This window comes from Syngnathus acus, chromosome 13 (assembly GCF_901709675.1).
Source record: "Syngnathus acus chromosome 13, fSynAcu1.2, whole genome shotgun sequence".
NCBI lineage: Eukaryota > Metazoa > Chordata > Actinopteri > Syngnathiformes > Syngnathidae > Syngnathus > Syngnathus acus.
The window spans coordinates 17020610-17040493 of record NC_051098.1 but is presented as its reverse complement, the minus strand read 5'-3'; the positions used below and the strand labels follow the sequence as shown (position 1 = coordinate 17040493).

The window sequence follows — 19884 nt, the reverse complement described above, 5'->3', positions numbered from 1 at the left end:
TCCAAGGTCATTTTTTTTGCGTGGGAACTTTTGATGTTCTCGTTTGGTCAAGTCTGGCCAGAAGCCTCATGTCCACATTTGCTGAATCTTCTTTTGTCCAAATGTGTTCCATTTCATGGTCATTGGGTCCCTTCTGTTCTCAATTTGCAGTGGCACAAGGCGTTGCAGATTTGCGGTCAGGCAGGATGGCGCAGCCTGACCCGGAATCCCGCGGGAGCCAAGGCGTGCGTACGTACGTCCCGCTGGCTCTTCGGGTTGTCAGGTTTTGTCAGCCGCTATTCTCGCGCGGCGGCACCGTAGGAGTTGCGCTTGTGCTTCTTTTACAGCCGTGTAGTTTGGTGCGAAGAATGTCGTTAAAGGCGAAAGAATGTCGAAGCGCTTTGATCGTCTGGCTGCGTTCAGCTCGTAAGCGATGATGTCACGACACGGCTTTCTGCTTTTGCTCAAGTTGGACAAGGAGCGTCACGTTCGATTTTTGCGTGTCCAAAGGAAATGGACGCAAGTGTGCAGCTGCCAATCATCCTTTTTCAATGGCAAACTCGTTGACTTGCGGACGTGCGGACCTATATTATGATCAAGGGAGACGTAAAAAAATACAAATAAACAATGCCTCCGGGTTTTTTTTTTTTGAATGTTGGCCAAGTGCTAAACGAAACACTTGCATTTTGTTTTTGCACTCATGCATGCGCTCCAAAAAAAAAAAAAAAAATCAGCTCGTGCGTGTAAAGTGCGATGTTTTTAGCATTTAGCCAACGACAGATTTGCTCATCGTCACCGTACCTTTCTGGAGTCGACCGACACGTTTGCATGGCCTGTTCTCCAGCTGGGGGGGATCGTCAAGATTCTCACCGAGCATCCCAATTGCTGCGTGAGAACGCGTGCGGACATTTCAAAGCTCATTCTCGGCTCGACGAGCAGTTGAAGCCATTTGGAGCTTTTCAGAAGTTTGGAAGAGAAGCCTCGCTGCCACTTGATCGCTTGATTGTGATCCTTGGTGCGTGTTAAGCGTGTGAACACGGGAACACTGGCATATGCTTTATGACTGAGGACCATTTGACCCTCCTCCATCCCTCCCACACGCACACACTTGTCATGCTGGTGACAAACTGTAGCGACAGAAAAAAAAGTGACACCTACACGCTTTCACACTTAGCAATTTGCTTGAGTCTTTCAAATGGTTTTGCTATTTTCCAAACCCAACATCTTCGGGTGCTCAACTCAGTGCGATGTCAAGCCCGTTTGCAAAAGTCCAAGTCCCGTTCTTTTGTCCTTTCAGCGGCGCGCGTCGTTCGTCCTTGTCCCACACAGGCACGCACGCATGCGTTGGGCTCCCTCGGCGGCGGCGGCAGCAAGCAGGGTTTCTTCCCTCGCGACACGCATCCCGCTCTCCTCTCTCTTCGCCTCGTTCTCCGTCGTCCTCCTCACGACGATCCGTCCTCTGGCACCGGCAAGGCAAGTAAGGTATCAACATTTGGTCCCATTTCGCTCTACTTCGTTGTCCATTTGAGCAAATCAAGTGTTAAGTTTGCGATGGAAAATGACCTACTACTTGCGCTTTCAGCACGTTTGACGTTTGAATTTGAATAGAGCCAAATGAGCTAGGTGTCAAGTTTGGCGCGCGTTTACATTTCAATGGCCACTAATGCCAACCGTGCACCTTTCAAAAAGCGTCGCGTCGTAATGTCAACACTTAGTTGAGTTGACAAGTTCACCAGCGCTTGTTGTCTTTCTTCGCCTGCTCTTGATTGACAGACAAGATTACCAACAAAAAAATGATTGCCGTGCGTTTGTTGGTCCCCGCGTGCGGGTGTCGATTTCGCACCTGACATTTATGACTCGTCACGCGTGGTCGCACCTCAGCAGACGTTCCCACGGCACCCCGCCGGGAGGAAAAGGTGGGAATAATGGGAGCGGGGCGCACCCTCCCGCACGCCCTTCCTCAAAGCGACACGAGGCCTTCACACTTACGCATGGACGCCGCTTGCCTTGGTGGAGTTGACACCTTCCTTCACGCGAGCCACTTGCTCACACGCGAACAAAAGGGCGCGTGGCAAGAGGGGCGAAGGGGGGGGGGGGCACCCGTCGGGGGGGGCACCCGTCGGGGGGTAGGATGGGCTCGGGTGATCAATGGGCAGATGGCGCGCGATCGAATATGCCTACATTTTGCCCTGGGCGGGCGCGCTTCCTGATGCGGCGTGCACCCGCGTCTTCAAGGGGAGCTTTCAAATGGATTCTTGTGGATTAGGTTTGTTTACTATGCGTGAACGTGTCGAGAACGCACACGCACTCACACACTGACGCGGGAGCGTGCCTGGTGCGTGTCTGGTAGTATTCGAGGCACGCGCTGCCCTCATTAGTGCGAAAAAAAGTGGGGCGCGGCCAGTCAGGTGCCAGCGCTCTTCGGCTGTGACGTCAGTCCTTTTGCCCGCCCGCCCCTAAAATGTGCACACCGTCGTCGACGTCATGGCGTCCACTGTAGGTTTCACTCGATGATGTGCATGTGCATGTGCACGTGCATGTGCGTCACGTCGAGTCGTACGCGTTACGTGCACGAATAGATGGAGAAGTTGTCCAGTGTGTTGATGGAGCTCGCAAGTGCAAAGATAGATGTCACGTGGCTATGCCCATACATGGAAGTGACATCAGCACGTCCAGCTCCACGTTTCTGTGTGCCAACTTGTTCCGAATAACTTTACAGTGCAGCCGTGTTGTTGTGTTGTGCCGGAAGTGACGTTGCGTCCCGCCGGCAATTGATTAACCAGAAAGCACTTTCGGTTTGACAAACATTCTTTTTAGCCTTCGGGCGAGCGAGCGAGCGACATTTCTTGCAGTGGACGCGCCCTCCCTCCCGCTTCCCTCTCGGCCCTTTCCCCACCCCACTGTCTTCCTTCCTCCTCCTCCTCCTCCTCCTCCTCCTCCTCCTCCTACCCCCACCCCCACACACACTGCCCCACTGCTATATAAAAAAAAAAGTCCCTCCGGGCCGGCGCTCCAGTCTTCAGTTTTCAACCTTCCTACCTGGCGCTGCCACTGCCGCTGCGCTCGCGCTCGTCTCTTTCACTGTCGTTGAGAGCGCGGCTGCCTACCTACCTACCTACCTACCTACCTACCTACCTACCTGCCTGCCTGCCTGCCTGCCTGCCTGTCTTCCTGCCTGGCTGGCTGGCTGCCGTCGCTGTGCTACGCACGTTTTGGACTTTCGTGTTGGTAACTTCTGGATGCAGCTCGGAGGCGCCATGGCGCGCTGCCTGCTGGCCGCTCTACTCGTCATCCTAATGCGAGCGCTCACCGTCAGTACTTTGCTTTACTTTGCTCGAATCGACTCCACTTGTCTACTTTCGCTTCGTCGCCCTGACTTGACTCGTGTTGACTTCTTGACTCGACTCTCCTCCGACGCCCTCGAGCGCTTTTACGCACACACATGCGCGCGCGACCTTTGACTTTCTTTTTTTAATTCCTTCACGAGTCATTCGTGAATTCAGACTTGTTGAACGTGTATGTGGCTTGTTACTTATTGTCGTGTGTGCGCGTTTTCCGCGAAGTTAGATAACATCACGAAAGAAAAAGCAAGAGCTGAATGTCTTCAACGTCTTGACGTAATTGCTGTCTCGCAGCAGTAATATTAATGATCATTTTTATTGTTTGAACGTCGACTCCCTTTCTATTTTGAACGACATTTTAGATTGTAACTTTTTTCCAAGATCGAATCGACCGTTTTTGTGTGTTTGCATTGCCGTGATTGAGCCCCATTTTGTCTCTTTGGGTCGCGTCCGTGCCCTCGTTTTTGTCCCAATGACGTCATGGATGGTGCATGTCAACCTGCAGACGGAGTCGTCCGGCGTGTTCGAACTGAAGATCGAGTCGCTGACGCGCACGGGCACGGGCACGAGCGCGCCGCTGTGCCGAACGCCGTCGCGCGTGTGCCACCTCTTCTTCCGGGTGTGCCTCAAGCATGCACAGGACGTCATCGACCCCAAGCCGCCCTGCACGTACGGGACCGCGCTCACCGAGATCCTGGCCACTGACCCGGGCTCCATCGGCGGGAGCGATCCCCTTCGGGTGCCCTTCCACTTCAAGTGGCCTGTAAGTAGGCCCCCGCCGACCCCCCACCATCCACTGCTTTGCTTTGTTCATGGACCTTTTGCTTTCCTCCAGGGAACTTTCTCTTTGATCTTGGAGGCCTGGACTGCCGAGTCTTCCGAACTCGACTCCGCAGGTACAACTCTGTTGCAGTACCTCCGTTTCTACACCGAGCGGCGCCTTCCCGCACTCAAAGTCGCATATTCACCAATTGCAGCTCATGCCCCCCCATCTTTGAAGTCATTCCCCATTGGAACCCAAAGAGCTGCGCTTCAACCAAATGAACCCTGTGGCACCATCTTGTGGCATCAATCGGCATTGCAGTGCTATCGAACCCTTTTTTTTTGGCTGCATCTTGTTGTCTGGGGCCTAAAACAGCACCTGGAGTTGGAGAAAGTGGAACAGAATTTTATGGCAAGCGTGTTCAGGGTGTTTTCTGGAGAACAATTTGCTGCATCATTTTGAATTTGGCTTCTGTGCAAGGGCCACCGGTTGAGGTTGTGCCTCAATGACCTGACTTAGGTCGTCACCATGCACCCCCTCAAGTGGCCTTGGCTGTACGTATAAGTTTAGTGCCTCAAGCTTTTTGAGGCGGCCTCAAGCAGCTGTCAGGTTGTCTTGTGCCTCAATCTCCCACGAGCAACCGTTCTATAAGTCTCTCCATAGCGCCTTGCGGTTGCCTGTAGATGCCACAGGGTGGCGGCAAAGCACCACTTTTGCATTAGACAACACGAAGGCTCCTCACTAGAGCCTCGAGATGGTCCACTGAGCACCAATGTAGGTGCCTTTTCATCAGACAACGGGGGCCTGGCTCCCCTCCCCCCAAATCCACAAATGGCGACCGGGCGGACATGTACTGTGCACCTTATTTGGGATTCCTCGTGAACGAGGCCCAAGAACGGAGCTCAGTTAACTCGTGCCTCGGTCCGCTTGTCTTGAAGTCCTCAAAGTTGACTCCTTGGCTGCGTGTGCCCCCCTTTTTCTGTTGCCTCAGAGAACCAGAACAACCTGATCAGCCGCCTGGCGTCACGGCGGCAGCTGCGTGTAGGCGAGGATTGGTTACAGGACGTCCACTTTGGCGAGCGCGGCAGCCGTGTGCATTACGCGTACCGCGCCGTGTGCGACCAGCACTATCACGGCGACGCCTGCGCTGCCTTCTGCCGGCCCCGAAACGACACCTTCGGACACTACACCTGCCGGCGCGACGGCCAGCGCCAGTGCCTGGACGGCTGGGCGGGCCAGTACTGCGCTCGGCGTGAGTCCGCCGCTCACTTTGACTTCTTTTCCCAGCTTTGGCCATTCTCTCCTTTGCTTCCCTCGCTTCCTTTTCTCCAACTTTTTTCCAATTGTATTTGTGTGTGTGTGTGTGTGTGTGTGTGTGTGTGTGTGTGTGTGAGAAGGCCGCCTGTTCTGAGCCCAACAATGCCGCCCCCCCCCACACACACTCACAATTGCCCCCCCCCCCCGGTGCCGTGCTTAATGTGGGCATGAAAAGAGACGGCACGTGTCACTTTTGTTGCGTAGACCACCTGCATGCAAGTGCATGTCGTGTGTGTGCGTGGTCGTGTCGTTAGTGCCTGGTAATGTGTTTGTGTATATCTGTTTGTACTTTGTACTGTACGTGTTCATGCAAAGGTGCTCTGCGGTGTTTGTGGGTGCGTGTTATTATATATGAGGGTGCAAGTATATACAGTATTATACATGTGCATGTTTGTGTAAGTGAGGTTGTGTGTGCACACTTGTGTGTAAGTGTACTGGTGTGCGTTTGTGCACGTGAGGTCATGTGCTTGTGTGTGCGCACGTTCCAGCAATAGTTTGGACCTTGTTTTTTTTTTTCACACGCCCTGGCTGACTTGCTGGCATCTTTGCTCCCTCCCACCCCCCTCCCATCCATCCATCCATCCATCCATCCATCCATCCATCCATCCATCCATCCATCCATCCATCCATCCATCCATCCATCCATCCATCCATCCATCCATCCATCCATCCATCCATCCATCCATCCATCCATCCATCCATCTTTCCTTCCTTCCTTCCTTCCTTCCTCGCCTCCAGCCATCTGCGCTTCCGGCTGCAGCGCCGAGCACGGCTTCTGCGAGGCCCCCGGCGAGTGCGCGTGTCGTCAGGGCTGGCAGGGCGAGCGCTGCGACCAGTGCGCGCGCCACCCCGGATGCCTGCACGGGACCTGCCGGCAGCCGTGGCAGTGCGACTGCAAAGAGGGCTGGGGCGGACTCTACTGCGACCAGGGTGAGTGCCGGTGCAAAGCCCCGCCGGCCGTCCGGCCGGCCGGTCGCCGTCGGGCCCGCCTGAGCGACGGGCTTTTTTTGCCGCCCGCAGACCTCAACTACTGCACCAACCACAAGCCGTGCCGCAACGGCGCCTCGTGCACCAACACCGGGCAGGGTAGCTACACCTGCGCCTGCAGGCCAGGATTCAGCGGGAACAACTGCGAGATCAAGAACGACCTGTGCGACAGCGCCCCCTGCAGGAACGGAGGCAGCTGCAAGGTGAGCCCAACCGGCCCGCGTCCGCCTAGCCCGCTCGCCAGTCCTTCCGTCCTAAATATCCTTCGGCCAGCCACAGAGCGTAGACCGTTGACCCTCATTATTTTGGTAATAATCGATAATTCAAAGAAGCACTTGTTTTTTGGTACAAAACGAGAAAATATTGAATCAAATCAAATAACTTTTAACACTGTCAGAATGTAAGTTCCACTCCGACCAAAGCAAATGTATCAAATTAGTTATTTCAAAACAAAAAAAGAGTGCAAATGAATACATTCAAGTTTCCTTGTCAAAACAAACATAGTGCATTGGTAACCCTTGATTTGTTTTGTTCATATAGCACTATAATCTGGCACCTAGGTCTCCCAAATGACACCTATGATGGAAATTTGTCATGTAGCGCTCCCTCCATCCCTCCCTTCGCCATCTAGCACAGCAGTCATACTGAGAAAAAGGGTTTTCGCGGAATATTTTTGTCAATGGATACTGTGACTTCAATACCTCTTATTTCTCCATCCATCATCGTCACATTTTCAACTGTAGTAAGTGGGTAGTCGACCGGCCACTACTGCATTTGGAATAATAAGAATGAAAAAAAATCAGTCTTATTTGATTTTGGATTGCCATAGAACAAACATAAGACATAACATAGACATTGAACGTTTTGCAAAACACATCTTGCACCTGATATTTTTCTACACATGGCCTTCCCAAAATGTTGCCAAAATAAGCAATTTCCACTTGCCTTGCTTGTTTACAAGCGGTCCCCCATTTTTAGATGAGTGCTAGCTAGCTAGCTAGCAAGCTCCGTGGATGAACTCGTGTGCGCATTTGTCAGAACAAGTCAAAATTAATATTACTCATCGTTTTTACGATGATGCTGCTTTGCCGCGCTTTGGCCAGTCTATGTCGGCTTACGTATCGACAAACGATAGAATGGTCGCCGCTCGATATCAGGCCACATGCAGACAAACACCAGAGCAGGCAACCCACTCCAGGCTACTGCCAGCTGTTACGGGACGGGACGGGGCCAGCCCATTGTCCATCTGTGCCGCCCCTTTGCCGAGTCGTCGCACTCCAAAGAATCGTCAAGTATGATTGACCGCTGCGAGATCTCCTTGAGGAAAGGCTCCCCCCCAACGATGATTGATGAGGTCAGGAAACGGCAAGTCTCGGATGACGATAGACGGCCAGCCGGCAGGCAGGCAGGCAGGCAGGCAGGCAGGCCGGCGGGCCGGCCAGCCGGCCTCGCGGCAATCCTTCACTGATGCCACCTTGACCACCGTCAGCAACTGTCCGCCGGCCCGCCTGCCGGCCGCCTATGCTGACTTTGTTCTCTTCTTGGACGTTGGCCACCGCGAAGTCCCCTGCGTCGAGGTCTCCCGCCGCCGCCGCCTCTCCCCGAGGACACAGGCAAGGCTCCGCCCAGAATGAAGTGATGCCCACCACCTGAAACACCGCACGGAGGAAACTCAAAGTGTTCAAAAGGACCCACCTGGCTGCGTCCCGTCTGCAACCCTCCGCCAGTGGTGCCGACTCGCGCCGCTTCTTCTGCTACTCTCTTGCATCGTTGCCGCCCTGAGGACCCAGGCACCCGAGCGGCCCACCGAGCGCCCATCTGCAGTGCCTGCCACAAAAGCAGACCTAAGGAAAGCGCAAGTCTTGGACAGCGACCGCTTCCGGCGCATCCTGGCCAGCTCCGCCGGTCCCCCGGTACGCTTCACCTGGATCCTCCTTCCTTCAACCTGGCCGGGGCGCGCGGGACGGCAGCTGAAGACGTGGGCGCCCACGCTCAAGGATGACCTCGCTTGCAGGCGCAAATTTGCCAGGACACGCTGTTGAAGATGCCGACCCAAAACTGCACTGGCCGGATGGAGGCCCTTTCAACAACAGCAACTCCCTGTCAGGGCATGCGGAGATAAACCGTGGACCGGTTGCCACAGTTGACGTCCCGGGACATGCGTCTACACAAACAATGGATCCGTCACCAGTCAATGCCAGACTACATGTAGACCGGTGAATGGGGGGGGGGGGGTCCAAAACTGGGTCTATCTTGATAAACACTGAACCAGTCACGAGTCAACTTGCTGGCACAGGGCTGTATCGTCTAAAGTCTTGTTTGTTTGCATGTTTGGCACACTTTAATGTTTGCCATCATCAAACATAGTTGTCAAAGAACACACAAGTAAAGACAAAATGCATTTTTTTTAAAGGAATATTTTTATCATTTAGGAAGAAGCATATATATATATATATATATATGTACATATGTGTGTGTGTATGTACGTCTATGTGTGTATATGTGAGTGTGTGTGTGTGTGTGTATATATGTATGTTTGTGTGTGTGTGTGTGTGTATATGTGTGTGTGTTCTGAAGTATATACACACACACATATATATATATATATATATATATATATATATATATATATATATATATATATATATATATGCGGTCGGGCGTTTTGACAATGTTTTGAGTCCAGCGTGGCTTTCTACTGGCTATCTTTTGGGGAGAGCAAAGTCAGTGCTGCAACAACGACACGTTAGGGTCGCCTTGCGTTAGAACGTGCCCACACTCCTGTCATCTTCAATCAATCAAACAATCAATCAATCAATCAATCAATCAATCAATCAATTTTTGTTTTTATGGCCCTCTACGATAGCCAACTGGTGCTTTACAATAGGATAGGATGCCATTGCAACCCATTGATTCTGTAAAGGTAACATTTCACATAGCCCAGCCCGTGTCTCGTAGAATCACAAAGATCAAAACAAATCTATGTCCACCCAAAAAGCGCTGAATAGCGCCAGCCTGCTTTCCATTCCATACACACACACACACACACACACACACGGCCACACACACACGGACGGCATTGTCTTTTGGAAAAGGCGAGACCGGGCCTTGTACAATTGAGTGGATGAAGAGCAGGCAGATTGGTCGCCGGTCCCCAAAACTCTTTCGGCTGACTCAGCAGCGTTCCAACATGATGAGTCCAAAAAAAGCCAACATCTTTCAACGTAGGAACATTTAAGCCCAAATAAATGAAATTGAAAATTCCTCTCCATTTTTCTTATCCTGAAATGCATTCTTTGTGTTTTGATCCATTTTTGACAGTCTAGATGTCTGTCTGGAAGCGCGTTAAAGCGCACAACATCCAACTTTAAAGAGCAAAATGAAAACGTGTAGGCAGCTGAAGCCGGGGGGCAGCCATCTTGGGTCGCCAGAGGGCAGCCATCTTGGGTCGCCAGAGGGCAGCCATCTTGGGTTGCCGACCAGCGCTGTTATGTTTTGGCTGTTCTCAGCGCGTGCTTTACGTTAGGTTGGCGGACGGCGGCATGGAGTCGTCAAGTGCGGCCCCCGATAGCGCCTTGCTCTCCAACCCCCAAAGACATCATCAATACATCCGTTTTGCTGTCTGAAAGCAAAATGGCTGCCTCATCTGGGCACCTGAGATCACAGATGCCGCTGACATAATGAGCTTCCATCCAGCCAAAGACAGTTGGCCAAACATTTGGAAGTCACCAAAGAAAAAAAAAAAAAGGGATTTGGTTTGGGACACACAGACACATTTTTGCCATCAAAAGTGTCCAAAACATCATGTAAGAGCATTGTTTTCCTTTTGAATGGCAAGAATTGAAATGTGCTCATCTGAGTCCATTTTCCTTTCAATTGGTTGTATCCTTTTTGAAACAGTGGCTCTTTTTAGCGCCCAGCACAGTGTTTGCTTTTGCTGGTGCTAAAAGTGAGTGTTTTTCTTGGTTTGCTTTCAGAATTTGTCGGACGGCTACGTGTGCGTGTGTCCTCGGGGCTTCTCCGGCCCTGATTGCGGCGCCGGCGGCGGCCTCCTGACGTGCGCCGACGAGCCGTGCTTCAACCGCGGCGTGTGCGAGGCGGCCACGTCGGGAGGCGGTGGCAGCTACACCTGCCGCTGCCCGCCGGGGTACGCCGGCTCCAACTGTGAGATGAAGGCCAACCGCTGCAGCAGCAACCCCTGTGCTAACGGTAACTCAATTGCGCCACACTAAGCTAGGCCAACATTAGTCTCGAGCTTGTCGGATGGTGAAAAAAGACTCTTAAGCGGACAAAAGTAGACTCCGAATATTGACGCCGATGTATGACGATGTAACGATTCCGCTTTCGAATATCTTGAGTGTAGATTTGGATCCAGGATTCCGGGGGGGGCCAAATGGATTGTACCCCTAACCCCCCCCCACACACACACTGTGCAGGAAACAAGGATGTTGCTAACATTAGCGCCGCTCTTGTCATTTTTGCTAGTCTCTCTTTTGGAAGAATTGTTGCCGGAGGGCTCGGCGGCACTGTGGCTAAAGCGCAGCCAAAACACAGCTGACTTGCAGCTAAAGCTAAAAAAAGACGACGACTGCAGCGGTGGCTAATCAGGAAGTGACGGACGGCGCCAGCGCGGCCCAAACAAGAGCGTGAAATGGCCGCATTAGCCGATGGTTATCTCCCCTCGGGCGCGTTCATCTTATCCTCAATCTCCAAAACGTTCCCGCCTGACAAGCAGCAAACAAGAAAGGCCGCCTCCGCCGCCGCCACACAAACGTGGACCCCGGCCAGCGGCGTGTTTACGAGCACAAGCAGAGTAAACACGCTAACCGAGAGGCGTTGCATTGATTCCTGGACTTTTGTTCAGTTCTAAATGGATTCATATGTAGCGGACCTCCACTATTGGCCAGCCTGGAACGCCTTGGAATCAAAGCGGCTCTATATGGGCCAGGACAAGTGAGCCAGCCATCCTCCTCTGGCAGTCTCTCAGATGGTCAATGGACAGCGTAGCTGACTTTAGCCTAGCTTGGACGCGCTGCCATCACGGCGCCTCTGAGCCAGTGTTGAAAGGAAAGCGCTTGGTCCTTATTCCCGGGCTCGGTTGAATCTCTTTCTACAAGAGCATGGTGTTGGAGTGGCTTTCTCGGCCGGACGAGCAATAATTGCTCTCAACCAGCTCGTCCGGCCTTTTCGCGCCCTGGACCAAACATTTTGTGGCATGCATGCACACAAAACATGGAGTGATTTGCATGGGGTCAGTGTCAAGTCCAAAAGGCCAAGCGGGTGGTGGAGCGAGTTTTGTTCCCTTTCACCGCGGAGGTCAGATCAAGAAGCCCACAGAGGCTTCATCAAAACAGGCGTGGCGGCGGTGGCGGCCGCTTCCTGTTGCTGACATTCATTCATTCATTGGTTCATTAAAAGCCCTTGTTGAATGTCACCGCAGCGCAATTCCGTCGGAGCGAGTGCTGCCGCCACGCTGCCGCCGCCGCCAGGCTGCCGTCCGTCATCCGGCCCAGCCACGCTGCAATGTTACGAGGCGCGATCTTCGACTGTGGTTTACGCCTGCCTCACTTTTGCCAGAACCACCTTTGTAACTCTAACTGCAAGTTCAGTTCCTTCACTGCAAAATATGACGCGAAGGTTTGATTTTTAAAAGCCTTTTTCTTTTTTCCTCTTCTACGACGACGACGACGACAAAGTAAGCTACGTGTGGAGCGTGAACTATACAATAGCAATGTGATCGCATGCTATTTGCGGGTGCACTTCATTTTCAACCTAGCGTATTTGTACCCGTTTCAAATGAATACCGTTGTATGACGGTGGTGGTGGTGGTGGTGGTGAAGCTATTGGAATAGCTGAATGTGATTCATTCATTCTGTTTTGTAACTTTGGACACATTTAACAATCTCTTGCAAACAAAAGGGTCGTCTTTATGTCTTCACACAGGAAGCTTTGATTTCAAGCGCGTGCTCGTGGAGGCAGGCAAATCCAATTGCAATCCCAATTTCAGGGTGCGAGGGGGCTATTTTCCATCATCCTTTAGTCAAGTCGTATTTTGATATCCTTGGAAAACAAGGGAAATGACTCAATTTGGAACACACTGGTATTTTTTTCCTTCCTTTTGCTTACTTGTTCTGGTTAAAGTGCTTGTTAAAGTTGTTCCAATATCATGGGGTGTTGTCAACGGATAACACGCTAAGCTAACGTGTTTTGAAGGCAGTGTCGAAGGATCACGTGCTCAATGAACGTGTCTGACATGTTCTCTTGAGGGACAACATGCTAAGCTAACGTGGTGGCGTTGAAGGATGGATGAGATGCGAAGGCAACCTATGGTGAAGTTCTTGCTTACAGGGGCCGTTTTTTCCATCATCGCCCAATAGGTTTGGAATGTGTTTGTGATGGCCAAAGTGCAAAAGCAGATATTTGTTAAGGCCAACATTCTAAGCTAACACGAAGGCTAATGTGCTAAACGAACTTGTTTTCATGGATATTTGGATATATACGGATGGTTATATATGGATGGGTATTCGTACCTGTGCTCGTGCTGTTTGGAAGGCCTTTTTAAGGTTAGGGAGCTACGCTGATGTGCTTCGTAAGTCTTGTTTAGAATGTGCTTTTGAGAGTGCAGATGACATGAATATCTCAACGCAAAGCAATCAGCAGCCAGTGCTCTAACCATTTCCACTTTTCGTATCACTTTTGCCCTGCTAGGATGCAGACGTGCTTTTTCTCTTCCATTATTTGGATGGAAGGAAGGCAGGCCAACTGCTTTGGAAGCCATTGTGTCGATGGTAGGCTGCCACGCTAAGCCAAGGTGTTTTTTCTTTTGCCTCAAGGCGGCGAGTGCGTGGACTCGGGCTCCGACCAGGCGGGCGCGGCGGCGTGCCGCTGCCGCGCAGGTTTCGCTGGCCCCCGCTGCCAGACCAACGTGGACGACTGCGCCAGCAACCCTTGCCGCAACGCGGGAACCTGCGCCGACGGCGTGGCCGACTTCACGTGCACGTGCGCGCTGGGCTTTGGCGGCAAGGACTGCTCCTTGCGCTCCAGCCCCTGCGACCGCTTTCCGTGCCTCAACGGCGGCCGCTGCTTTGCCCACTTCTCGGGGCCCGTGTGCCAGTGTCCGCCGGGATTCATGGGGGCGCGCTGCGAGGACGCGCTCTGGCCCGCCGGGCCGCTGCCGCCGCCGCCTTCCGAGGACGCCTTCCCTGCCGCGCTGGCCGCCGCCTGCGCGCTGGCCGCCGTGACGCTGAGCCTCCTGGCGGCGGGCGCCGTCTTTGTCGCGCGCCAACTGCGGCGCGGCAGGGAGCTGGCGGCCGCCTCGGCGTCGGTCAAGAACAACCTGGAGGCCGTGAACAACCGATTGGTGGCCGAGGACAGGGGACACGTCAAAGTGTCCAATAAGGACGTGGCGCTGAGCGGGGACGGAGCCAGGCGCGGGACTGTCTTCAAAAACAAAATGGCCACTGACTACAAGCAGGCCCTGGAGCAAATTAGCAACAAGTTGGACAGGTAAGAAAGGGGCAAAAAACAAGTTTTCCCCAATTTTTTACTTTCAAATATGGAATCTTTTGTTTTGAACGCTAACTGTAGAAAGACGTTGGGTGTACTCCAAACGACAACATTTGAAGTGGAACAGTTCAACAAAAGTTTGCCAACAGTGTTTGCTTGCTTCACTTTCGTAACCATCACGCTGCTAAAACATGAGGGCGAGCCAGGTGTCAAATCCCCATCCGGCTGGGGCGGTTCCGCCGGACACGCCTCTGCAACGTCGCCGACGCTGCCTGCCTTGAAACGTCAACTTTGTGTTCGCAGCGCAGCGCAGCGCAGCGGCTGTTCTAAGACGTAACGGGTGGCCTAAATTCTTCATGCGGCCCACCCTCGGCAGCTTTGTCAGCATATTTTTGCTTCCAAACTCTTTGTGTATTCCTTCCCTCACTTTTGGGGCAATGTGCTCGGGTACCTTTTTCTCGTCACTCGGCATGAAATGTCAGGAAGGTGTCAGTGTTGTGCAATCTAACGCTTTGCCCGTCTGTCTGTCTGTCTGTCGCTCTGTCTGTCTGTCTGTCTGTCTGTCGCTCTGTTAGAGTGGAGCGCGAGGAGGCGGCGGCAACTTTGCTGGCAGAAGTGCACTACCAGCCCGTCCTGGCCCTGCCCGAGCAGATGGAACACTGCGTCTTTGCCACCGAGGTACACACACAAAAGCTGGGCGTTTGGGAGGAGGAAGGAACGGAGGGCGCTGGCTCGCAAGTCAGCACCCGTGTGCACTCAACAGGCTCCTCTCCAACTCAAACAGGAAACAACGTGGCGGTCCAGCAAGACGCAAACTCACCTCTGACTTTTGCACAATTTGGGGGCGGGGGGGGACAAATAAGAGATGACTTTGTTGGTTTTCAAGGATGTATGTGTACGAATGTGTGTGTGGTTGTGTGTCCATCCATCCATCCATCCATCCATCCATCCATCCATCCACCATCCATCCAATCATTCATCCACCATCCATCCAATCATTCATCCACCATCCATCCAATCATTCATCCATCATCCATCCAATCATTCGTCCACCATCCACCCATCCATCCATCCATCCAATCATTCATCCACCATCCATCCAATCATTCATCCACCATCCATCCAATCATTCATCCATCATCCATCCAATCATTCGTCCACCATCCATCCATCCATCCATCCATCCATCCATCCATCCATCCATCCATCCATCCATCCATCCAATCATTCATCCACCATCCATCCAATCATTCATCCACCATCCATCCAATCATTCATCCATCATCCATCCAATCATTCGTCCACCATCCATCCATCCATCCATCCATCCATCCATCCATCCATCCATCCATCCATCCATCCATCCATCCATCCATCCATCCACCGATAGATCATTTCAATGACACACCTCTGAGTTAAAGAAACAAAATCACTACAACTAAAAATGAAAAAAAAAATTCCTTTTGTTCATGCAATACAATGCAACTGCAAAAAACACCAGACAACAAACTGAAAGTAGATTTTCAAAAGTAGCGGAAGCGTTTAAGGTTTACACCTCGAGCGTTGCACCTAAAGATGGCCAAAGATGGCTAAAGATAGGTAAGACAAACTTGACCAAAGAGGTTTTTTGGCCAATGTTTCCTGGTGCTCGTACACAACGGGTGACCGAGGGCCTCCAACTGTGTGCTTGAAAACAAATTCAACGCAACTCACGACTCGCACACGCACAGCGAAGATGATGGGCAGGCCTTCCGCATCAAGTCAGTCACTGGCATCTTTGTCTGCTTTTTCCTCCGCAGGTTTGACCTCCAGCGCGGCAAAGGATTTTTCTTTGGAAGAAGCCGACGGAATGAAAGAAAGCTTTTCCTCCTTTCTTCGCTTTTGCCGGCCGCGTTGCGGCCAAGAGAGAAAAAGCTCGAGGAAACCAAAGACTGAATGTTGCGCACCCTTTGCACTTTTCCAATCCGGGCCTCCGTCTTGCCGAGCGTGTCGTTAACCTGCGCCCGCCGACGACCGAGCGTCGCCGATCGACAAAACGTGCGCGCGACATGCCACTTTGCCTTCGTGGTTATCTTTTCATACCAAAATGGTGTCTGTGGTGCCAGTGGGCGGGTCTTAAATTCAGACCATGCAATGTGTGTACAGTTTTATTTAATTTCTACGTCAACGTGTACATAGTTCCTATTTAACAAATGCAATCCTCATCTATTTTCCTAAATAAATGACAAAAGCAAACTCTCTGCACGCGTGTCGGTGTGTGTGTGCGGGCGGGCGGGCGGACGGGCGCGTGGGTGTGTTTGACTTCCTGTTTAAAAGTTTGTAAACATTTAGTAAGTCAACTTGTTGCTTCCCACAGAGCCCTTTTTGGTCAACAGCTGCCCCATTAAACTTCACTAACTGTGTGTGTGTGAGTGTGTATGTGTGTGTGTGTGTGTGTGTGTGTGTGTGTGTGTGTGTGTGTGTGTGTGTGTGTGTGTGCGCGTGTACGTGCGTGTGTGTGTGCGTGCGTGCGCTCGTGCTCGTCTGTCATTTGACTTCCTGTTTAAAAGTTTGCAAACATGTAAGAGGTCAAGCTTGGAATTTGTGTGTGGCCACTATCTCTTGGCCGTCAAACTGCAACTTCTTCTAAATACTTATCGTGTGGGCGGGCGGGCGGGCGGGCGTTATTCCTGCAGCTTACAGGTCATATGACCATTTTTGAGCATAGTGAAAAAGTGTGGGTGTTTTTGTAGGATTCCATTTCAATACCAATTTGTGTATTGTTGCCTCAGCCTGGTACTGTACACGTACGCCTGTGTTTGTACCTTAATGTACGTGTGTGCATGTGTGTATGTGTGTGTGTGTAGGCCCCAGCTTTCCCGCCGTGACTCTTGTTGTGGCTTGAACTTTCTTTTCTTCTTGTGTGTGAGCGTGGGAATGTTGTGCTTGAGAACGAAGTGCTGATGGATATGTCACACCTGAGAAGGAGGAAGTGCACATGAAAGCAGAACACACACACACGCACACACACACGCTCATAAAATACACAGTCAAGCACCTGTCATCACTTGGTCACCCTCTGCAACCTTTAACCCACACTCAAACCTTTTCCCAGCTTGTCAACCGCGTGCGTATGTGTGTGTGTGTGTGTGTGTGTGTGTGTGTGTGTGTGTGTGTGTGTGTGTGTGTGTGTGTGTGTGTGTGTGTGCTTACGTTGTGTTTTTTTCTGCAAAAATCTTTGTGGCTTACCTTTGTGTGCGTGACAGTTCCATTAGTGTGCTTATCTTTGAGAGCGAACGTGCATGCATAACAGAGTTTGTGCCCTGGCCTAAAAATGTCTGTCACCTCCGAAAGCTTCCTACGTGTGCGTCTTTGCGAGGCTTTCTCGCTTGCGTCACGTTAGCGTGCCGACCGTTAGCATTTGGCAAGCCCTGCGCTGACCGTTAGCACAGCTGGCTAGCTACTCTTGGCACCTCCTTAGCATTTCAAGCCAGTCGCTATGCTTGCTACCGCTTTCCGTTGGGCCACTCGCAACCAACCTCGCGCACATTCTTTATATTTTCAGATCAGAGAAATGTGCCTGCGAATTTTGATGTCGTCGGCAAGCACAAAGCAAGCGTGAGGCTTGGAGCCCAGCAGCGGTCTTGACTTTGCTTGGGCTCATCTTCACCTCCTCCTCATTGTGTTTTTTCTTTCTTGCCTTTCCTCCTGCCGGCTTCCTCTTTGCATCCGCCTTCTGCTGACCTTTGACCTCAGGCTCGGTGGGAACGGTGCGCAATCCGAGAGTTGCCGTGACGGTCACGAGGGCAAAGCGCTGTTGCAGACGCCGTGATGACAATAACAGAACACACCTGTCCACGCATGCGCGCACGCACACACACAACCACACAACCACACACAATCACACACACACTTACGCATCTTGAAATGAATCCTTTTTTTTTTCTTAATGCCCTCCCAGAAAAAAAAGCTAAGCAAAGCCATAACTTCCCTTAGATGCATAAGTGGGTCAAAAATTCCCCGGCGAGGGTTAGTTTGAAACCCTAACCCTAGTTCCAAACCCTAGTTTGAAAGCTTAAGCCTAGCTTTAAAAACCCCTAACCCTAGCTTGAAAGCCTACTTTGAAAGCCTAAGCCTAGTTTGAAAGGCACTTATGGAAGAGTCACTTGTGCATGGAAGGCAGCATGTGCAAGTTTGCATGTGTTTGAATTCAGCCGTCCAAAGTGAGCTAACAGCAATGTTGGCCTGGTTGAGCGACTCCCTGATAACCTTTGACCTACCCTGCGAACGTGTGTCTTAATCTAGTGCAGTGTTTCCCAACCAGTGTGGTGTGCCGTGGGAAATTTTCCAACATTAAATACCGAGCGCATCGTAAACAGGATCGCCAAACCACAGGTCAGTTAGCTAGCGCAAGGCCTGGTCAGCCACTTGCTAATCGTGCATGCGTGGCAAATCGGAGAATCTTGACATTTCATGTTGTGGCATCGGCACATACTCACTTTATGTGTGTGTTGCTGTTAGTGTTGGCTCGTGACTGAACGATTCGTCCAAAAGAACGATTCTGTTTTCAGTGAACGAGAGTGAACGAATCACTTCCTAAAGTGATTCGTTCTTTTTCCAGTTCATGTGACTTCAACCAGTACGTGCCGGTCATGCGCATTGAAGCTGGTGCCACCTCGCCGTAAATCAAAACGAAGAAGAAAATGACGTCACTTCCCGTTCACGAAGAGTCGTGAATTGCATTTCCCGTTCACTAACTGAATGGATCTGTGAGTGATTTGCATTTCCAGTTCAGCGCGAGAACGGATCAGTGAGGGAACGAATCGTGACTTTCCCGTTCGCGAACGAGGCAATGCAGTTGACCGCCTTCCTTCCTTCCTTCCTTCCTTCCTTCCTTCCTTCCTTCCTTCCTTCCTTCCTTCCTTCCTTCCTTCCTCCCTTCCTCCCTTCCTTCCTTCCTTCCTTCCTTCCTTCCTTCCTTCCTACCTGCCTTCCTGCCTTCCTGCCTTCCTGCCTTCCTTCCTTCCATCCCGTGCGTGCATCAACGGATCAGTCAGTGAAGGTGTTGCGGCTCCCTCCTGGCGTGAACTATGGAAGCCAGAATGTCGATTGACGATTTGCCAAGGAAAGAAAGAACCACTCACTGCAACACCACTTCTTTTAGGCACGTTTTCTCCAAGCTAACGGCTAACTTTATTGCATGAAGGGATGCGCCGTTATGCAACAACGGGGAGATGATGCTTCTCTTTGTGTCATCTTGATTTTATAACACTTGTAGTAGTTTTTAAATAACGTGTATGCATATATACGCCTAAATATTGTTATCCAATATATCTACTGCAATTTCACATTGGATTGCTGGTTTGAAATTTACTTTTAATATTATTATTATTATTTTCAAATAAACATTTATGTTAAAACTTGTCTGGTGTTTTATTCCTTGTTTTTATTTTTTTGGGCATGAAAACAAAAATCTGACGTTTGGTTAACTGCTTTATATGACAATATGTGTAGGTACACCTCATGGACACTTCAATAGGTCCACTACACGAGGCAAAAAAAAAGAAGAAGAAATAAATAAAGGGTTAATTGCACAATAAAAGCACATTTAGATGTATTCTCACACCTGGGATCGAACCAAGTTTCAACCTGGCAGTCCAGGGTCGTCTGCACTGTTTTGTACTAGTGATGTGCATTCCAGTTCTTAAGTGAATCGGTTCACTAACCCTAACCTCCTGATTGGCTGTTTGATCTGTGACGTCACTCGGACACTGCATTAGGTACACCGCCATTTTCAAGTGTACCTAATAACAGGCCACTTTATTAGGGAAATATCATGGTCAAAGGTCACAGGTGTCAAGCTCTAGTCCTCGGGGCCGCATTCCAACATGTTTTCCAAGATAATAAAGTGGCCTGTTATTAGGTACACTTGAAAATGGCGGTGTACCTAATGGAGTGTCCGTGTGATTCCCTCGTTAAGCGCACCTGCGGGAAAAGTTTTTGGTCACTTTC

General features: G+C 51.1%; 1 protein-coding gene and 1 long non-coding RNA gene across 2 annotated transcripts; both read left to right on the top strand.

The window, feature by feature from the left end:
• Positions 1-2943: 2943 nt before the first annotated feature.
• dlc (deltaC) lies at positions 2944-16133 on the top strand. The gene is made up of 10 exons (XM_037268116.1): positions 2944-3290; positions 3826-4083; positions 4156-4216; positions 5075-5335; positions 6139-6330; positions 6421-6590; positions 10365-10596; positions 13221-13893; positions 14469-14571; positions 15693-16133. The coding sequence occupies exons 1-10, from the start codon at positions 3219-3221 to the stop codon at positions 15696-15698; spliced, it is 2028 nt and encodes a 675-aa protein (XP_037124011.1). The 5' UTR covers positions 2944-3218; the 3' UTR covers positions 15699-16133.
• LOC119132669 lies at positions 6853-7561 on the top strand. The gene is made up of 2 exons (XR_005099923.1): positions 6853-7189; positions 7240-7561. It is a non-coding gene; the product is annotated as an uncharacterized LOC119132669 (long non-coding RNA).
• Positions 16134-19884: the final 3751 nt, after the last annotated feature.

What these genes read in the sequence shown, in the direction of transcription:
- dlc (XM_037268116.1), top strand. Translation starts at nt 3,219, where the DNA reads ATGCAGCTCGGAGGCGCCATGGCGCGCTGCCTGCTGGCCGCTCTACTC. An exon ending in CCTTCCACTTCAAGTGGCCT is followed by an intron (nt 4,084 to 4,155) that starts GTAAGTAGGCCC and finishes GCTTTCCTCCAG; the next exon opens with GGAACTTTCTCTTTGATCTT. An exon ending in GGAACGGAGGCAGCTGCAAG is followed by an intron (nt 6,591 to 10,364) that starts GTGAGCCCAACC and finishes GTTTGCTTTCAG; the next exon opens with AATTTGTCGGACGGCTACGT.